The 21341-nt window shown below is 41.7% G+C and overlaps 1 protein-coding gene across 1 annotated transcript in view; it reads left to right on the top strand.

Moving 5' to 3' along the window:
- The window catches only part of atrnl1b (attractin-like 1b), a 65349-nt gene extending 53895 nt beyond the window's left edge, over window positions 1-11454 (top strand). The window contains exons 27-29 of the mRNA XM_056430230.1: window positions 2859-2966; window positions 8997-9111; window positions 9618-11454. Of these exons, the coding sequence (XP_056286205.1) occupies window positions 2859-2966; window positions 8997-9111; window positions 9618-9739 (345 nt within the window). The 3' untranslated portion in view covers window positions 9740-11454. The remainder of the gene's footprint in view (window positions 1-2858; window positions 2967-8996; window positions 9112-9617) is intronic.
- Window positions 11455-21341: the final 9887 nt, after the last annotated feature.

Genomic DNA, 21341 nt, shown 5'->3' with positions numbered 1-21341 from the left:
CCCTCAATCCTGCTTTTATCTTTTGGAAAAGGGCAAACTTTCTCATTTTGACCCGCGGTGGCCCGGCGGCTCAAATCTATCGGTTTTGATGTTTAATAGTAGAGATGTACAGCAATCTAACATCGGCCCTTAGATTTAAAGTTTAACAATCTGAGCTCAAAAAAGAAAAAATCAATCAGGTGATCAATCTCAATTTCATATGGCTGTTGTTTTTTTCTCGGCTTTCGCTCCCCTAGGGAGTGTTCAACCAAACAGTCCGTACAGAGAAGTGACCTCGACTCTCCTCCCTCTCGCTCCCCATCACGGAGTCTTGTACAACTATTCTGTTCAGGAATGTTTGCGGGTTCAATCCGGGCCGCATCGACACAATTAATGCACCATTCATGATGCATAGAAAGAACATATTTCAGGGTTCGTACGGTCGTGGAAAACCTGGAAAAGTCATGGAATTTTGAAATGGTCATTTCCAGGCCTGAAAAAGTCATGGAAAAAAACTTAAATCATAAAAGTTTTGGAAAAGTCATGGAAATTTGTTATAATCACATGTTCATTCACGCCGAGTTTGAAATAATTAATGTTTTTTTCAAGAAAGACGCTCAAAATATAAGCCAGCGTACGCTCTCGATATGCAAATGTTTCTACATTTTTCATGTTTATACCGAGATTTCAGTTTGGTCATGGAAATTTGGTTTAAAGTCGAGGAAAAGTCCTGGAAATCCATTGGTCAACATGTGTAAGAACCCTGATATTTATAACACTCTGACTGTGCTTCTCATTTTTAGCCTTTAGACAAATATGTTACGCAACAATATACTGTATTTGTTCCAGGGATGTCGTATGTGTACAGATTGTTAAGCCCTCTGAGGCTAATTTGTAATATGTGATATTGGGCTATACAACATTCACTGAATTGAATGTCATGCATATATGGTGTGCACATGGCCCAGCTAGTATGACACTATTTATATAATAAACACTTGTTTTAAACATTACATACAACTCTGTAGACGGCATCTGTAACCCTGTGTCATTAAGTTAATTATTACAGTTTAATATTAAGCATGAATTGAAAATTAAACGTATTTTCTTGCATTGTTGTTTGCCATTCAATGTGTTCCAGGCAGGTAAGAGGGTGTATTAAATATCAGCTTTATTTGAGAACATGTTGTTTTGAAGTGCCTGTGCAAGCACGCGTCAAATATCGAATCAAGGTTTTTCATTTAATACCTGTATTTCCATCAATATGAATGTTTTCCTTTGTAAACACTCAACAGAACAATGACTGTTGAAAGAATGAAAACGGTGCTCTGACGCACTCGTTTTCTCAAGCCGTCATGTACACGGAGTCGTTGATTCCCCGAGATGTGAATTCAAATCGTCTCTGCAGACATTTTTCTTTCCCACTTGTTCGCTTGTACAAAGCTATCAACCGCTCCAGACCTCATCTTAATGTTGCCAATTAATAGCCGGACTAATGAATACTTAATTAAATTCAGAGTGGGTGAGGGTGGGGGCTCTGGACACAAGAATATCAGGGTTCATTCCTACACCAAGGACACATTCCTATTCAGGAGCACCACAAAACATTCTCATTCGTTTGACCCAAACAGACACTCTGGTTTTATTAGTAATTATATGAGATAATTGGATAGTGCTGAATCCGCACTTGAATAATCAAAGATGTGCATCTTCTTTTGAAGGATGAGCTGAAGCGCGACTTCCTACTATCGTATCTTTGTATTTTTCCCCTTGTTGGTGAGTCTTTACCCCCCGTTTTCTGGCCGTTTGCCGAGCTGCGCCCCTTAGTTACCGTTGCTATGCCTCTCAAGCGCTCCCTTCTCGCTCGGCGCACAGCGTTCACGGCGGCGGATTTTCCGAAACGATACCCGAGACGACGGCAGATAAAAGCGGGGCTTCTCATGTCTAGCTGATGATCATCACTGCGTCTCCCGAAATGACAACTGTCGCTGGCAGATTCCATCAGCTGTCGCGAGCTCGCTCCTGAAGCCATCTCTCTCTCCGGCTGACTTCTCGAAGTCTCCGCCAGACACGTTTTACCACGAGACGCCTGCGAAAGGCGTCTTAAAGGTGTACACGCCGACGCTAAAGCGAACGGTCCCCGGGTAACGCGTCAGAAACCCAAGTCTACGACCCTGAAGGGAAGAAACTACTTTGTTGGTTTCGCAGCGTCGAGGTAGTTTGTCCTCGCATTACGAGAACGAGGAAAAAGGTTATCTCGTGAAATGCTCCTCGGCCTTTTGACGTAGCGTCGGGTTCATGCTTTAACGTCGCGTGGCGACGTTTCAGAAGACGCCGTGTTCATGCCTTCCTCTTTTTTTGCTCCTGTCTATTTTACATTTGTAATTTTTTTTATACATCTTCCTTTTGGATATGGATGTACAGCCTTTTATTTCTTGAATTTCAGAAAAGTGCAAAGGAAGGGCGGGTCGCGAGGGCCAATCATCACAACTGCTCGATGTGCTCAGTAACCTGGGGTACAATTAGATCCTAATACAGCACATTTAAAATCATCACAAATCCAATATCAATCAGGGATGTCCTTGGTGCTCAAATGGTCGCCTGTTTGGATATCGATTCGACACCGTGTTGCCGAGTGGAAGTATGGCGCAAGTTGTTTTACAATATTGATCAGCGGGGCTATTTTCTCTTCCGTCTAACCAACAGAAAACGTGTCACTCTCGGGTCGTAACTTAAAAGCCTTTTTATTCATTTGTAAGCGACGTATATCATGTTATATGTTCGTCTGTTAATATATCAGGGGAGCGTATTTCTCTCTCTCCGTTCGATCGGACGCCGCTCTGTGTTTCGCTCATCCGTCATCTGTGTGATTTTTACAGCAGCTGATGAGAGAGCGCCAGCAGATGGCCAGCCGGCCGTTCGCCTCGGTGGCGCTGGCTCTGGACACCAGAGGGGAAGAAACGGAGCCGCTGCAGCCTGCGGCTGAGGTGAGTCTTGTTTGCGTCTTTGCACACACACACACACACACACACACACACACACACACACACACACACTTTAATGTTCATATAATGTAATGTCCTGTTTACAAATTCCAGCACCACATGTGTTCACATAAATGGAGCTGAAGCCTTAACAGGACCCTTCTTCTTCTTCTTCGTCTTCTTCTTCTTCTTCTTCAAAATCTTCTTCTTCTTCTTCAAAATCTTTGTCACACTTTGAAAAAGATTTATATGAATTTTTTATATTCCATGATTGTTGTAATTCTCTTGCAAAGAAAAAGTGGTCATTACTTTGAATGGCATCACTGCATTGCAACGATATCCAAGCGATGACGTCATAATTGTTTGCGGAACATTTTATTGTCGCACGCGTTTGTCCTAAAGTTTGCGGGTTTCGTTTTAGCCTCATTCGTCCCCCTGGGTTGTTTACAGGAAACATGGCGTATTATTAATTTTACACTCATATTTCTATAAAGCGCTCACGTGCTTTTTGCCCATTTGACATGTTTAGTCCAGTTGCTGCTCGACTTGGTTATTCCTGCGAGGTGAACAGCTCCCAGACCAACTGAAGCACAGTCCGGGGCTCTGAGATGAAAGCCTCGCTCGGGGTAACGTGGGCCGCTCCATCCTCAAATTAACACCGAAGGACCGACCGCGTTTCCTCCGCCGCCGCCACCTCCTGTCACCTGCCGCTGAGAGAAATAAAATCACTGTGGCAACCAGGAAAGAGGCCCTACATTAGCTATTAATGTATGATGCCGAGTGGTACTCTGCGTGCATCATGGTGTTGTGAAGGGCATTGTGAAGAGGAGAAGAACAATGCTTCTTCGCTCTCTCGCTGCCCTTTTTGAGTTGTGAGGTACAATCTCAGCCTGAATGTTTTTTTTTTTTCACCTTTTTTAGATGTAAGTAAAATGTTAATTGCATACTCGTCAGTGGAACGTGTTTGTCAGTGTTATCTAATAACTTATTCCTCTCGCGTTCCTCCCCTTTCTGCACAAATAAACAACGGCGTGCTTGTGTTCTGGAGCCCATCGAGGCAGAAGCTGTGCATCCACCGGAGAGTTTTGCCGTGAACAATATCCCAAGCTGTTTCGGATGTGATAACTGGATGAAAAAACCCCTCTTCAGTCGTCTGTTTATTGACCCTTTCAAGATGCAGAATGAACCTAATATATGCTTGACTTTCAATCTCCGTCAGATGTCTGTACAGCTTTCCAGGAAGTGGCCACACAAATTTTGTTTGTGGGATAATAACGCCCACGAATTCCTGATTTGCATGCTTGTGCCCTCCATTTATTTCACCGCCATGCCATTTCAGCAAGGGTACAAACCTTCCACCGGAGTACGTCGCCTCCAATGTATTTTAAAAACACGTCTTCGGGTGTCGGTCTTGATGGTAAACGTCTAGTTCACCGGGCAGCTCTTCATAAAGAGGTGTTGGTTAATCATCTACACGCCAAACCAGCTTCTAATGACCCGGAAATGTTCTCGACTTGACATCCGGCGCCGCGTGACGGCGTTGTTGTGTTGATTCCAGACGTGCGGTCGTCAAGTAGATAATGAATATGTTGTGTACTTTCTGAAAGGTCATGACGCGTACCTGGTAGGGGCGCAAAAGGCCAAACAAACTCCTCTGTTGAACACGTGTGTTTTCCAGAGGTCATGCAGTCGGTGCAGCAGCTGCAGGAGTTTGCTTCCGAGTTTGATGATTTTATTCCATTTCAAGTTTCAACGATTTGCATTAAAGGGTAAATGTATAGAACTGATGTGGTTATTATAGGCTTGTAGCCGCTGTGATCTTTTAAATAATTTTAGTGCATTTTTAACTCATTCCATGACAAAAATCGACAGTTTCAAATGTGCAAATGAATATGTTGGACCACATACAGCTCCGTCAGTTACCTCGGCTCTCGCTGAGGGTGAACCGTATGAAACGAGCCCAATCATCTCTTAGTAAAGGTAAATTGGTCGGCATCTGGCCCCACTTAGCTCCCGTTGGAGTCAAAGAGGACACCGATTTCACGCCAGTATCACTGGTTTCCTGTTTGTTTGTCGTTTTTAAACTCGCGCCCACTCATTCACTGAGTGCAGACGAGAGACGCGTTATAGTTCAAGCAACACTCATCAGTTTGGAAATCTGAAGTTTGCGTGACCTTTCGTTCTATTTTCAAGGACAAAGTTAAGAGCGTATTTTAGAATACAACAGCCACACTGTCGGATGACGCAGCTTGACAACGAGACACGGAGGGACGCAGCGCCACGATGTGCCGTTCCACCACATGGAAACACGCGAGGCCTCATGCTCTCATTGTTCCGTCAGCATCGGCCTCACTGCAATCATTATTACCAGCTCTCTGTCAGCAAGAGCCTCCAGCCGGGCCGAGAGGAACGGCCTCCGTGCCCATTTCCTCCATTCGTGGTCAGTTTAAGCCTAAAGAGACGGTCATTGCTTTTAGCCATCGAGATGTCAGCAGCTGTCGGGGCGCAAACGCTGCAGCCGAGGGTTCGGTCGTCACAGATGTCTCTATTCACTACGGCCAGCATTTAACATATGGAACCACTAACGGACAGCTAGTGTGATGGATGCCACCTGTCAGCGGAGGAGAGGAAAGAGCAAACAATGTGTGTGTGTGTGTGTTTATCTGCTTGGGTGATTATGAATAAACACAATACAGCTCAGGTGATGCATAATAGAAATGCAGGACGGGTAAACCTCCTTTGGAAGGTGTGATTATGGAGATGGCAGTTTTCTAAAATGCCGACGAAACGAATGGAATTAAATGATTTATTTATGTTTTTAATTTTCCTTTTGCATTTTAGGAATATTTGTGATTCCAGACTGACAGTAAGAGAGAGCAAGAGGAAAGAAGGTGCTATTTGTGCTGACTGACGGGGACAAAAATGTGTTATTTACTGGCAGAAAATCTCATCATGGATGCGGTGGCGCTCGGTGTAGTTCCAGAAATTGCACAACAAACTGTGTGTGGCACGCTCCGAAGAGCAGTCATCATTTGGTTATTGAATTTAAAGACAATAAGGCATTATAACAATAAATAATAGCTGTACTAATAATACCAACATTAAAATTAATTATAATATTAGTGATTCACTTAAAGGAAAAGTCTTCTAGATTGTTAAAGGCGGTTGAATGAGATACTTGGTGACAAGCAGACACGAGTACACTGAAAAAACACAAGTAATATATAATAAACATAACATCGTTTTCATATAGTATTTTTAAAGGTATAATCCACAAAAAAAAGATGGCTAAAATCGACATGTATTTATGCCTTTTTTAAATATACAAATCTCCCAAACTCCAATGTTTTGTAAATATTTCATGATGACCTTTCACTGATGAATGCATAGATTGACTCAGTACTTCCACACACGCTCCACGGCAGTCTGACGAACCGTTTGGCCGCGTTGTTCATTTGTCGGGAACCGCTGTAACGATGTTTCACCCACCGGTCCGTGTAAATAGAGATTGCAGTGGAATCCGCTGCCATCAAAACTCGGCACGGGTTGAATTGGCTCCCTCGGAGGGAGACGGCTTATGTGGCTCTTCATTAGCAGGAATCACTTGAAATGGCGGTTTAATTGCCCTTGTGTGTCCACGAAAAAGATCCACGATGGGCCTCGTGTTCATGAACGTCCACGGAAAGATTGAGCATATTGTGTTCAGGTCATGTGGCCTGACTGGGTTGAGGAACAATCCGCCTGCAGTACAGGATCGTGGAGGTCTCGATCGTGGAATATGCCGACTACCAGGTACGTGCACAGACATTTTGGGGGGCAGGTGCTCAAACTCCCAAAAAAGGGCACCCATCGCCCCCAAAAAATTGTTGAAACATAATCAGCATTACACTAATTCTGCGGTCCTCGACCTGCGTTTCCTCTTGGCAGGATTAGACGGCTAGCTTACATTTTCCTTATGAATAAATATGAATTATTACATGGCAACGACAGTACAAGAGTTCTGATTGGCTAACGGGTACTCATGTAAAAAAAAAATTAAAAAGCCCGTCAGATATCAAAATACATTTGGAGGGAATTGATGACAGAGAAAGTATTTTTTATTAAATACTGATGAATGAGGAAACAATTTGTCTCCAGAAAAAGGGGCAGTTTTCTCATCCAGGGCAAAAGGGGAGGAGCTTGAGCCCCACTAGGGGTCTATCTGCGCACGTGCCTGCCTACTACCAACGATGTCATGGCCCTGCTGAGACTCCGCCCACTCCTCCTCTACCTCCATCTACCTGATGGATCGTGGAGGTCTGGATGGTGGAATATGCCGACTACCAACTATTCATACTCTGTCATATTCATTGTGTTGTTACTGTGTTTTAATTTGTGTGTAATGATTCCTTCTGGTCACATGACATCTAATACACCTGTCCATCCTGGAGAGGGATCCTCCTCTGTTCTCCTGAAGGTTTCTTCACTTTGTCCCCCCTGAAGGGTTATTTGGGAGTTGTTCCTGATCCGATGTGAGGTCAAAGGTCAGGGATGTCTGTGTACAGATTGTAAAGCACTCTGAGACAAATTTGTAATTTGTGAAAATGGGCTCTACAAATAAACTGAATTGGAGAATATTACATGTATAATTGTACTTGAAGATCCGGTCTTGGATGTACGTATTCTATCCATGCAGTGGATCCGGGGTTTGCACGTTAATCAGTTGGACCGATAAAGAATGTCGTCAAATGACCCGTGTCGTCAGAGGGGAGACGTTTGAAATCCGGCCTTGTGGTTAAAAACGGCATAAATGTCGGGCTTCTTCAAACCGTTTAACGGCTGATTAACAATTAGAGTTTGTGTCTGTCACTTCGAATGCCTGTCACATTTAATGTACTTTGTCTTTGTGCTTTGGCTCACCTTCGTCCCGCGCCCCGGCCCCCTCGTCTTTCTGTCCCGCTGCATTAGTTCCGGCTGATTAGCACAACAGGCAAATAAGCCGGGACGCTCGTGACGGCGTTCGTGACCTCCGCAGATTATTCAAATTTCTCAAAGAGGTTTTCTCTTTTGACGGAGGTCAAAACCAAAACGTCTCTGAGTCGACATTCGGTAGTTTCTTTCAGGTGGTGCGTGTCAGTATCGCTTCGTCTCTTCGGCAAGTTTTCAAAGAACAATTATTTGCGCAAAATGTGCCGAGAAATGTTAATTCGTACCGTTAATATCAGAAGGCTCGTCGTGTTCAATGCCTTCATTCTCAGTCACTAAGAAGCATACTGGAGTTTGAAATGGCAAACTTTATTGGAAGTTGCCACTGAACGCTTCACAGGAAACGACATCGCACTTATTTCATCTTGAATTTTGCCTCTAACTTCTGAATGTATCGATTATACTAAACATGCAGTTTGCATTTAGTTTTTTTCCAGGCGTTTAGAGCCAGTGTTCATTCAAAATACACAAATGATATCAAGTGTCTAGTATTTTATTCTAAGGTAACAAATTGCAGTGTGGGCAGATCCTATCTGGTCTGAATGCATCTGCCTCTGCTCACCCCTGTTCATTCAAAAACAGACATGTAGGAGAGAAAAAAAAAAGTAAATTCTATTCAGTTTTATTATTCCACAATGTCTACCCCCCCCCCATCCAAAACATGTTGTTAAACCACTGACATTCATTATCAGGATGACATGTTTTTCACGCTTGAGACGAGCCGTTTTGGCCATTAACTGAGAGGGTAGGTCATTGCCTCAACACGTGGCCTGCCTGACAGGGACACACACACACATACATGCACACACACAACTCTCGTCTGCCATTCAATGCAGATGTTGTTGTTGTTGTGACCAATCGAAGCGTTTGTCTCAGGAGGCGGGTGTCTCGCCTCGGAGCAGCAGCTAATATCAGTGACTGTAATGCAAGCTCTTTTTTTTTTCTTTACTGTAAAATCCAAATAAACCAGTCGACATATTTCTGTTTTTTTGGAGAGTTCATTATTTCCGTGGTCGCCCCGAGTCTGTGTTTGAACGCCGTCGTCTCTTTGGCTCCATCTCTTTTCAGGGAGCTCCCAAACCGGTGGCGATGGAGCCGTGTTCAGGAGGGAAAGCCGCCGTGCTGACGGTCCTCATGCGTCTGCCCTCCGGACTCTCAGACCTGCCTCCGCCAGGACAGTCAGGTAACACACACACACACACACACACACACACACACACACAATGGGCGTCATCATTTTAATAACAGATATTGTCAAGAGTGGCGAAACAATGAAAATCGTTCATTGATCTTTCATAATTTGTTCTAATATTCAGAAAGAAGTTCCGTTGTTTTAAAAAATTTATCTTTTTCAAACATTACAAACGGTCCACCGTCAGAAACATTACATCATATACTGTGACGCAAATATATTTCACGTAGCTCAAATGCCACTGCAACCTATTTGCATTCCACATAAATGAAGCAACCGTCTTCTTATTCCTGAAGAAATGTGGCTCAAATCCCAACGGGAAGAAATACATGTCGCGTTTGGAAGCTGCAAAATATTCCACCTGAGATTGTGTGTTTGGAGTATCATAGACACACCTGTGTAAAATCAGTTTGTTTCCTTTACTGAACAAAGCAATTTGCATAAATTGCTTGTCTCCCACCCCAAATCACATTTCCCCTCCTCTCTTCCTTCCTCAGGACTCATCGTTGCGAGTGCGCTGATCGACATCTCGCAGCAGAAACCCGATTTTAAGGAGAAGTCCCAGGGCTTGAAGAACCGGAAGGCTCTTTTCCCAGCACACCAAGGCACCTGCGTCTGAGACCCGGCCCGCAGATCCACGCGGGTCCCCTTTTCTCGACACCCACCTGAGGCCGTAGTGTTCCAACACGCAGCAGGTCCCGGTTCGGAGGCCTTTCCAGAGACGAGACGTGGCCCACGACGTGTCGAGCATCTCATTCGAGAGCACGACCCTGCGTACCTTTCCTGACCCCTTCTGCTCCAATCCGCATAAATCGACTTACACACACACACACTCTCTCTCTCTCCAGCTCGGCTCTTCATCACGGCACACCTCGTCCGCGCTTGGAAGGAAACCTGCCTGATGAGTGACATCAGAGACAGATTAATTGGGAGCATCGGCACCTGTTGAAGCTTCGGCAGCGAACATTTCGGGACACCTCATCGTCCAAAAGCAACGGTGTCCGTCTGTGCTTTAGGCTAGATCAAAGTTTAACTGATTTCCATGGAAATACAAGAAGAGTAAAAAAAAAATATATATATATATATATATGGCTGGTAGATATCCAGTACATGCTGCCTATGGGTTTTTGTTTTTGCTTGCCAACAAGTGCTATTCTATGGTGCTAAAGCCTTTAGTTCTTATGCGAAGCCTCTGCTGTATGGACTGAACTCGTTCTGCCTTTCCGTGGGGAAAGCTATGCGCTCGGCCAGAACTCTTTTATAACGCCCCACGACCCCCGTGATCGGCCCACGTATTTTTTTTTTTGCCAATTACCATTCACGATCAAGTTAGAGCATTACCTGTACATATGGATCATCCACTCGGCTGAAGCTAAAGTCTGTATTTTCCGTGGGATACAAACGCTGCAGAGACGCTGCAATCGCTGCTCGCTGCACGTGGGGGAAGAACGCGACCCGGAGGAGGCCCGAACCAAAACCATCAGGCGTCCACCCAAAAGCATGGAACGGTCCACATCGCGGACGCATTTTATTAGCAAAAGCGAAAGTGTGGAAAGACGGCGGCGAAATAAAAATGACACCAGAGGCGTCGCTGGCTCCTCTGGCTCCTCTGGCTCGTTTATTTCGACGTTCGTTTTGTACGTTTTTATGTTTTTTTTACATTTTTTTTAAAGAGCCCTCCGTTACGTCACCTTTTTTTAAAGCCTTGGTTCTCCACGGATGGACGGGACGTGTCGACGCGCGGAATTTCTCAAAGTTGTCGACGGTTTTTGGCCCCGCCCTCCACCCTGAGCTGGACAGCGTCTCGTGGGAACGGCTGCGAGTCTTTGCCGCTCGTCTCTCGAGACTTCATGTCAGGTTTTTATGACAAGGACACGAGATTATCATTTATTTTAGGCCTTGTCACCTGTCTCTATTATATCTATGAAAAAACTAAGTCTTTTGAAAAGAGCATTTCTGTTAATATTTTTTTTTCATTATATTTAACAGATTCCTGTGTAATAGCATTTAACTTGATTTTAGCGTTGACCTAAATCAGTGGTTTTTAAACGTCAACTCCTTTTTGAATCGTGCAACTTTACGCACTATATGGGCATTGTCTCGCTTTTTCGTCGCGAAGTGGTCGGTATGATGCATTTCGTATGAATAGTATGCCAGCTAACGTGTTATTATTTAGTTTTTTGTAGAGTAATCCTATAACAGTGTCATTACACAGGAATCGGGGTCTCGCTGTACCGTGAACAAAAGATGATAAACTGCATATCGGTAATCCTCAGTGTATTTTAAAAGGTGGACAACTTGCCATAAAATCTAAAATAAAAAAGCTGAAAATCTTTTGTGCGCCCGAGTCCTTTCACTCACAGACTTCGAGTCGAGGCGTCGACCTCCACGCTGTCTGGTGTCTTTACCTCTGAAGCTTTAAGCCACTATTTGTAATTGTGTTCTGGTGACCGGCGTTCGGCGCCGGTCGATCGCCTCGGCTAAAGATAATTGTTCCACTTGAAAGTGTCGTGAGACACAAACTATAAAACCCAGGCCTGAATGTGTGTGTGTGTGTTTCGTGCCATTGATGGAGAAGGTTGCAAGAAGAAAAGAAAAAAATCTATTTTTAATCTTTTTGGCATTTGTGTTTTTATTTGATGGATGTAGAAACCTCAGCGGCCCCTCCTTCTGGGCAGCGTGTCATATCTGTGTGTCGGCTCGTAACTCCAGTTACGAGTTAGTGTCGCCTTTTTATTTTTTACATTCAGTAGACATGCACTCGGAACAAGCAAACATGTTACTGCATTATCCATTTATTTTAATTTCACCTGCAAAGGGCACCGCAGACTGAATGTGACCAATTGGGTGTCGCACTTTTAATAATATAAGAGGAACTGACACCGGGCACTTGGCAGATGATGGACGTCAGGCTCCGGATGCGCGTGAATTAAGTTTAACTATTTAATGGAAAGGAGTGTGAACAAAACCATCAAGGTTCGAAGGTCAACCCGGGTCAAGACGAAAGAGAACGATCTTTCCCCAGCACAGAGTATGAGTCGCAAACTCAGCCAATCACCTCCTCTCAAAGGTAGTTCAGCCTCTAAAACCTTCCTGTTGGATAACAGTCCGCTATCGAAATGGAGAGGTCAAACGTCACGACCCCCAGGTCAAAACGTCACTTCCGGTCAAGTCGCTAAACAAGTATTTTCACAATAAAAGCCCCGTCTGTTAATGTCCGCATTGAAATCCCTTCACGGGCTACAACCGGCTTCGACAATTCTGAAATACTATGATATGACATATGATATTCCTTTATTTGTCCCACAGTGGGGACATTTCAAAAATCACAGCAGCGTTGCACATCAGAGCATCAATGAAAATAAATATAAAACACAGAAGAGAAAAAAAAACTAACTGACATTCACTCTCATGCAACATACATTAATTCTTTCCATTGACATGAATCATTTGCATAGAGTAAACAGCACCCCTATGCTTCAAAATAATAAGATTCTCCCTAATACTCCTATTATAATATCTTTCTATATGTCTTCATTTAAAGCTCAAGACTACAGAATCAAAATAAACTATTACAACCGTGCAATAATCAGCCTCATTTTGGGGGGTTTGTGCTTCGATGTGTCAACGCCTTCCAGAATGCTCTGCAACATCAGGGGTGTGCATTAATAAGGATGTAAGTAGGAGGGATGCAGCCTGCCGAGGAGCGACTCTGGATAATCCTCATTTATACTCGACAGTATACCGATTAGCTGAAGGGGGCTGCTGAAGAAAAGCTGCCATAGAAGCCCAGAGGAAGGTGGGTATTTCATACCGCCGTTGATGGCAAGCAACCTGAGAAGATAAACCCATTAAGTGCTATGAAGGGTGTACAGGACTGTCTCAGAAAATTAGAATATTGTGATAAAGTTCTTTATTTTCTGTAATGCAATTAAAAAAACAAAAATGTCATGCATTCTGGATTCATTACAAATCAACTGAAATATTGCAAGCCTTTTATTCTTTTAATATTGCTGATTATGGTTTACAGCTTAAGAAAACTCTAAAATCCTATCTCATAAAATTTGAATATTTCCTCAGACCAAGTAAAAAAAAGATTTATAACAGCAAAACAAAATCAAACATTTGAAAATGTGTTTCCAGGTGTTTCGAGTTAATTAGACGATTCAAGTGATTTGTTTAATACCCTACTAGTATACTTTTTCATGATATTCTAATATTTAGAGATAGGATATTTGAGTTTTCTTAAGCTGTAAGCCATAATCAGCAATATTAAAAGAATAAAAGGCTTGCAATATTTCAGTTGATTTGTAATGAATCCAGAATGCATGACATTTTTGTTTTTTTAATTGCATTACAGAAAATAAAGAACTTTATCACAATATTCTAATTTTCTGAGACAGTCCTGTATGCATAATGTCCTATATGTGTCCTTTATGGAGATCTTCTGTTCATTCCCCACATGTTTTTTTCATAATGTCCCCCTTTGCAGTGGGAGTGCGTACTGCGTGGCCAATAAAACGGGTTGCTTTTTTTCATTTTTTAAAAATCTCAAGCACCATGCATTGCATTTCGGAAATATTTTTTATTTGGACCTTGACTCCTCGCCTCAGCGTATGTGTTCAAAGAGACTCTACATGCCCTTTGTGCACAGCAGGTGGTCTCAGGGCGTCGTCGGGCTCTGCGATGTTGCAGCGCTGCTGTCTGCCAGTTCTTCTTCTGAAGTGCTGCGTGACTCCCACGAATCCCCCCCCTGCTGTTTTAGTGACGCTGACAATAGACACTTCTTCAAAATAGGTACATTAGTGCCAGTTTTGCAGCAGCCAATATAGTCACGTAATGAATAATGAATAAATGGAACACTGAACAAACTAAATTGATGGAGACATAGAAAAGGGTGCAGAAGGGATTGAACACACACACACACAACCGGGGGAGAGACATGAATCCTATTGCATACTTAACTAATGTATGTAAATGGGGACGAAAAGCTTTACTAACATGGTGGAGGATGTCTGCCGTGTGTGTGAAGCCCGTATTCTATACGATGAGAGACACTCGAGCACATTGCAAAAGCAATCGAATGCAGCACACCTTCTACATTTGCATATTGTCGACATTGATTATGTTTCTTTTAAGTTGTTTGCTTTTAAATGCACATATAGAGCAGGTCCTTGTGAGTATTTAATGTCATGTACGACACTACTAGTTGCAGGGCGAGCTAATCGGCCTTATGTCTGACACAGATTTTATTTTATTTATTTATTTTATTTATTTTATTTATTTTATTTATTTTATTCAGTCAATCAAATACAATACAATATTATTATGTATAATATACAAATCATAAAGACTGAAAAGGTCTAGGTTGAAGCAAAAATATGCTTATATATTCCTATCCTAAATTATTAACAAACAAATCAGAAAATTAATATAAAATAATAACAAAGACAATTAAAAAAGAATATATATGTATGTATGTGTATATGTATATATATATACATCCACATACATCTTCCATATAAATACATTTCAATCACACTTCTTTAGCAGGGATCTGCTGAAGTCTGAGGGCTGCTGGCTGTGCGGCTGGAGCTTGATTTTTCAAAAATGACAGTTTTTCTAGAGGTCAGTGCTAAGTGCTGGAGAGAGATGTGCACGACATATTCTCAGTGACTGCTGCGCCGAGCCGGAGTCACTGTTGGCAAACTGATGTCCAGTCTGGTCGAACCCCGGCGGTCATATTGCTCACGAATGGATCTCATTATTCAAAGCTGATGATCTAATTTCTGATTCTTGATTCTCAGCTCGCTCCCGTTACATTACTACCTGGGGGGGGGGGAGTAAAAAACACAGTTGCTTTCCCAAAACACGCTCACTCATCTTTGTTTTTCTGGTCAAATCACTGCGTATCAATGTCAACGTGTGTCCCTTCCACCTAATTCAGTTTCCTCTGTTGTCCTGATAACATTACAAAATGTTCCTGAGATAAATTGGATAAAGTCGAGGACACCGTGACTTTGTCTTTTTGCGTGAATTGTCACGATGCTCTTAATTCAACCACCAGGTGGCGCTACATAAATAAATCTGCAGGTCGACTGATTTTATTATTTATTATTCAACGCATGTGAATGGATTGAAAACATACGTCAGAGCAGAAACTAAGGCTCTTGAGTTCCCTGATTCACTTATGATTGAAGAGTATGGATTTCTATTCCTCTTTAATTTGGATTTTTTTGCCAGTATTACCAAGAGATGTTGATTCATCTGTCACTTCCAGCAATATAATTCATGGATGTGTGTGACAGAAGACAGATCTTCTGTCACATGTCACACACAATATAATCCTGCTGGAAGTATTTGGACCCCAGTGACCAGTGTAGATCTCACCGGCCCAGCCTTAACTTCTCCATATATTAACGTCATGCAATGAACTCGTATCTGTGAGGTGGTGTGTATCGATTATTGGCTGGGCGTCCTCATCACAGCGGTTGAAATGCACATCGTGTAAGGATCTACATGTGATCTACATGTGATCTACATGTGGTCTACATGTGGTCTACATGTGAACTACATGTGAACTACATGTGTTCTTGACAAAAGTTTTTGGAGGGAAAATATTCTGTTCTTCATGAGTTGAGAAACTTCTTGTAATTGTAATTTGAACAAGACATGTTGCTGTATTGTTACAACGTCATTATTATGCCAGATGTGTTTTATAAAATAATTTTCATTCTCTAAATAGCATTAAAGACAGTTTGAACATGAGACTCACTGCAGAGACTCCCCAATTCTTAGAGTTGGACAGCAGTTGAAGAGCAATTTGGTAAAAGGTGAGATGTAATCATAGATATAGATATGAGTCATGTATTTACTACTGTTAAATTGAGTGGGTGTCTACATGTGTGTGTGTGTGTGTGTGTGTGTGTGTGTGTCGGCTCTCACATGTGTCTTGGCACCTGCTGGTTGCTCATATCTTCTTTTGTTCTGCAACCTCACGTTAACGACACACGGGATGCAATATTTATGCTTGTTATTCTTCATTTTTTAAAGGCTGAGCTCATCACTCGTTGGTTGTTTGGCAGGTGCATTATGGTATATTGATTTGCATAAAAGTGAAATATGAGTACTTAAGTAAGTATCATGACAGTGTGTTGTCCCCCTCCTCCTCCTCTGTTTGAGGGGTCGGCTTACATCCTGCGCTGCAAACACCGATCAGTATCGCAAAAAAGGGAAATATTGTTTATCGGCTTCATGGATGCAACGTCGTCTGTTCTCCATAAACATAACTAGTTATTTGTCGTCTTTTGCTAAATGGCAAACTGAACATGGCTCTTGTATCACGAGGTACATTATCATCTCAGTTTCTCTGCACACTTCCTAATTGCCGGGTTCATGATGCCACATCTCGCCTTACTGTTTTTCATATCATAATTGCATCTAAAGTGCTGAGCTGCTTCTTTCTATGATTACATTGCTGCTCCACTCAGCTGCACATGTTGCCAGGTTTGCCAAACCTAAAGTTGCGTTGATGTATTCACGGTCGTCTTCTGCTACATAACATTTTCTTTTAAAACTAATTTCTGTTGAAGTTCATCTTGGCTGCGTATCTGACGTTAACTATTTGTTTAATATATTGCATTCGCTAAACAGCCGCCTACATTTTGCTCGTGGCCTGATTTCCTCTTTTGATTGCTGATCTTGTGGGAGGCGGCAACACCAGAGCCTAATATGTGAATTCAGTCAATATTGTTTTACATAATACATCTGTGCTCTGTGAGCTATCTGCTTGCCGATATCAGATTGAACACACAGGGTTTACAGGAGTTATTTAAGGGATAATGTTACCGCAGAGCCCCTGTGTGAAGGGTAAAAGTGTAACGGCCAAAGGCAATCCATACCGCCTGCAACATGTGGACCGGCAAACAATAACCGCTGAGGGGAACAGTGAGCTGAACACTGTGTACATGTATTGTTATACTTCTACAGAACACATGTGCAGTTTAGGAGACCCCTATGATGGCATGATGCAGTATTACAGCGGAGTAGTACTTCCTTGATGGAGTGGGCGTGAGCTCAGAAGCATCCGACTGGGACTCAACCGGGAAGACGCCGCCTTGGTAAACACACAGGAAGGAGGAGAGCCACTGGCTGGAGGCAGAGACGGGGGACTCTCGAGGGCTATTTTAGTTATAGAATATTAATTGACGCGTCTCAACATCTTCAACTAAACCGGCATCATGCATGCATTTTTTCTTCTTTTACCACCCTATGTACAGTGTGTTTTTATATTTTGTATTATTAAGATTATGATTATTATTACTATTATTATGATTATTATTATGAATATGATTATCATTATGATTATTACTATTATGATTCATTATTATTATTATTATTATGATTATTGCTATGATTATAATTTATTATGCTTATTATTATAATTATTATGATTATTACTATTATTATTATGATGATTATTATTATATTGTGTTGTACCTCTGTTGACTCGGAGAGCCCTGCTAAATAATTCCGACGTGTCTGGACTGCTGGTAAAAAACCTTGAACCTTGAAGGTAAGTCAGCAAATAAAATAGAAGGTCATTATTGGGCCTACATTGAGCTCCAATTTTCGTTAAAAAAACTGTTTCCAGATATTTTTGGGGGAAAGTGGTCACACAACCACTGGACTGTAGAAATAATGGTTAGTTTCTGTACAGGCCACAGTTTACCAGCCACACATTCTGTTTCGCTTTTCTTCAAATAAGATAAAGTCTTAAAGTGATTCCATCTATTAAGGTCAAGAGGTGAACCTGTCTCTCCAGTCGACATTAAAAAGGTCATCTCCCGCTCCGGTCAAGTTTGAGAAGGAGCTTACGGCTTTTTGCTTTTGCCGCGCAATCAACGAGCATTATCGTCTCTTATCTTCGCCCCCGACGCTGCTCTGGAAAAGATGAGAGGGGAAGCATCCCAAAATAACCGATCCCGTGAAGTGTTTACTGCAAAACAGCCGGGCGCACCCTGACATTTGGCCACGGCGGGGGGAAAAGAAAGTAATAAAGTGAAATTGGCGCTGCTCTCCTGGTTAATGGAAACGGTGAAATCCACAGTGGTTTTTTTTTCTTTTCGAGGAGCTGAAACAATGTCGCCGGAGAGGGTCAAAAGTTGCCGCAACCAGCCGCGATCCCTGCGAGGCGGCGCGGCTGTGATTGAACCGTTTTATCGGCCCTCTCTTTAAATCTACGCCAAAAGGTGAACAGTAAACCTGGCGAGCAATGACACTCATCATGTTTTTTTAATGACAACCACTGTCGTCTCGAAGGCTTCAGTCGACTTTGTGAGTCGCATTCTTAAAAAAAGCTCAATACTTCCATTTTAATGTCAGGCGCGTCTCTGAATGTAAGAGTTCTCGAATTAAAAGAAGACGTTGGTAATTTGAGCGGCGCTTGTGGGTGTGTGAGGTTCACCAAAACAAGATCGATACGACTTAAATAAGCAGGCGCGAGGAAATTGAACAATCGAATCAATATAAATGACTTTCTGCAAGAAGATTTCTGAAAGCAGGGACGGACGTCTTTGTTGGAACATCATATTCACAAAGTTCCAAAATAGTGTTTTTCGTAATAGAATTCCGAAAAACAAGCATCGAAGAAATAGTTATTTCCAAATGCCGACTGCACACTGATGAGTATACGTATAAAAGTACGTTTAAGTAAGAGTATCAGGAGGCCTTTGCATTTTCATTTGTAGCATGGTGTAAATATACTCGAACACAATCATAAGAGTAGATTCTAATAGTCTCATATACTCAAATACTAACTGACAATGTAATGTAAACAATAGAGCTCTGGTTATCTTGTGTCATGGGTGCACAGCAGGCTTAATATTTGAGTGTATTTTAGTGGCATTGTGAAGCAACAACACAGACAACGCTTTTAGTTTTGTGTAATAACTGTGTGGTTATTGCAAAAAGTTACTTTTAGCATTTTAAACTTGGTGTAAAGCAGATAATGAGCGTATGTTGTGCCACAAGTACCTGCTTTTGATTCTTGGCTTTTGCAATAAAAACTTGAAACTGTGCTTAATTAGTGTAAATATAGGTGACAGTCCGATAAATAAGGCTGCTGATAGAAGGTCAGAAAGCAAGAGCAAAGTCGTGTTCTCTGTCGTGGTCTGGGATCTGTGGGATTATCAAATATTCCTCACACATGAGAAAAAAGCATTTTTTTTGGATCCTATTTCCATTTGATGTCAGCCGAAGGAACATATACAGGACTGTCTCAGAAAATTAGAATATTGTGATGAAGTTCTTTATTTTCTGTCATGCAATTAAAAGAACAAAAATGTCATGCATTCTGGATTCATTACAAATCAACTGAAATATTGCAAGCCTTTTATTCTTTTAATATTGCTGATTATGGCTTACAGCTTAAGAAAACTCAAATATCTATCTCTAAATATTAGAATATCATGAAAAGTATACTAGTAGGGTATTAAACAAATCACTTGAATTGTCTAATTAACTCGAAACACCTGCAAGGGTTTCCTGAGCCTTGACAAACACTCAGCTGTTATAATTCTTTTTTTTTACTTGGTCTGAGGAAATATTTTAGAGTTTTCTTAAAAAAAATAAAAGGCTTGTAATATTTCAGTTGATTTGTAAATAATGAAAATTTTTATTTTTTTTTTTTTTTTTGCATTACAGAAAATAAAGAACTTTATCACAATATTCTAATTTTCTGAGACAGTCCTGTATATAAAAAAAAAATGCCTATTTCTTCAACAGCAATGAAGCTCCACGGCACACAGAAATCAGCTAAAAAAACAACTTGATATTCTTTAACATTTTGCCAAAAAAGCCAATAACCATATTTCCCGGAGCAACGCGTTTGAATCTCTCATAACTTCCGATTCTTGATATTTCAGTTTCAACGCGTCCTCTCCCTCTCATGGATAACATGAGGATATTATTTCGGCCCGTTCGGTTCTGTGGCGCATCTCATAAATCTGAGGCTCTCTCTAGGTCAAGTACTCCATCACTGAGCCCAAACAGGTGTGTCATGTTCTTGGCCAGACGTCCCCCCACACACACACACACACACACACACACACACACGGAGCAGTCTGTCCTCTACCGGCTGCGTCCTTGTCCGCCTGTGTCCTCCGCGCTGGGACTGATGTGATCGGACTGACAATGGCGGCCCGTCTGCCTGCTGCTATCTCATAATCCTGCTGGAGGAGTCCCTCCTGAAAACTGGAGGGAATGATATGAGCCCAAAAAACGAGCGCTATTCTTTTCTGTAGATTTCAGAAAGCAGCATTAGTCTTCACCTGTTTTTTTCCAGCTGTTTTTTCGAAACTGAACAGGGAACCAATTTAAAAAAAAAATATTTCATGACATAAAAATGGGCTCTGATATCAAATGTCTTCAAGTTTATAGGTAAAATTAGATAAAAAAATAGTATTCAAAAAATTAAAATTTGGCATTTCTCGATGTGAATATGTCCGTATTCTTTATTACTACGACAGAAAGATAACATCACTTCATTTTTGCCAGTAGACACTTTTTGTAAAGTCTTTATGTTCATGTTGCTGTTACAGACAGTTTGTTATTTCTCAAGAAAAATACTGTTTAAGTTAAGAATATGCACTTTGCAATCATATAACAAAATATAACCACACAACAGTCATATCTTTAACCACATAATGAACCATATCCTGTCACTTTTCATAAACCAGAGCTACACCGGATAACGCCGACAGGCCTCAGTCAACGGATACGAACGAAGACTCCCAAAAACATTACGGACGATATGTTACAAGCTAACGGCGGCATTCTGTTATCGTGTTCACTTTATGCATCCTATGTACAAAATGTTCTTTTTGAGGCGATGTGATTAAACCACAAACAACCATAACGATTAAAAAAAAATCGACAAAACTGATCTCTACCTAGTACCGAACACGGAGAATAGAAACGGTTTCTTTCTTCGTTGTCTTTTGACGATACAATAACAAAATGGGATTTCTAGTCCGTTAAATATGTATTTTTTTCATTCAGAGTGTCCGTGAAATGCGGTCGTCTGTCCCTTGTGACACATTATGGATCAGCACTTTTTATACAACACTTAGTTTTTTTTCTTTTGTTGATCTTTAACCCTAAACCCAGGTTTATTGGCCGGACAGATCTGAGCACAGTTATTAGACATAAACGATCAACTC

Source organism: Pseudoliparis swirei, chromosome 13 (genome assembly GCF_029220125.1).
Source record: "Pseudoliparis swirei isolate HS2019 ecotype Mariana Trench chromosome 13, NWPU_hadal_v1, whole genome shotgun sequence".
NCBI lineage: Eukaryota > Metazoa > Chordata > Actinopteri > Perciformes > Liparidae > Pseudoliparis > Pseudoliparis swirei.
This window is presented reverse-complemented; position numbering and strand designations above follow the sequence as displayed.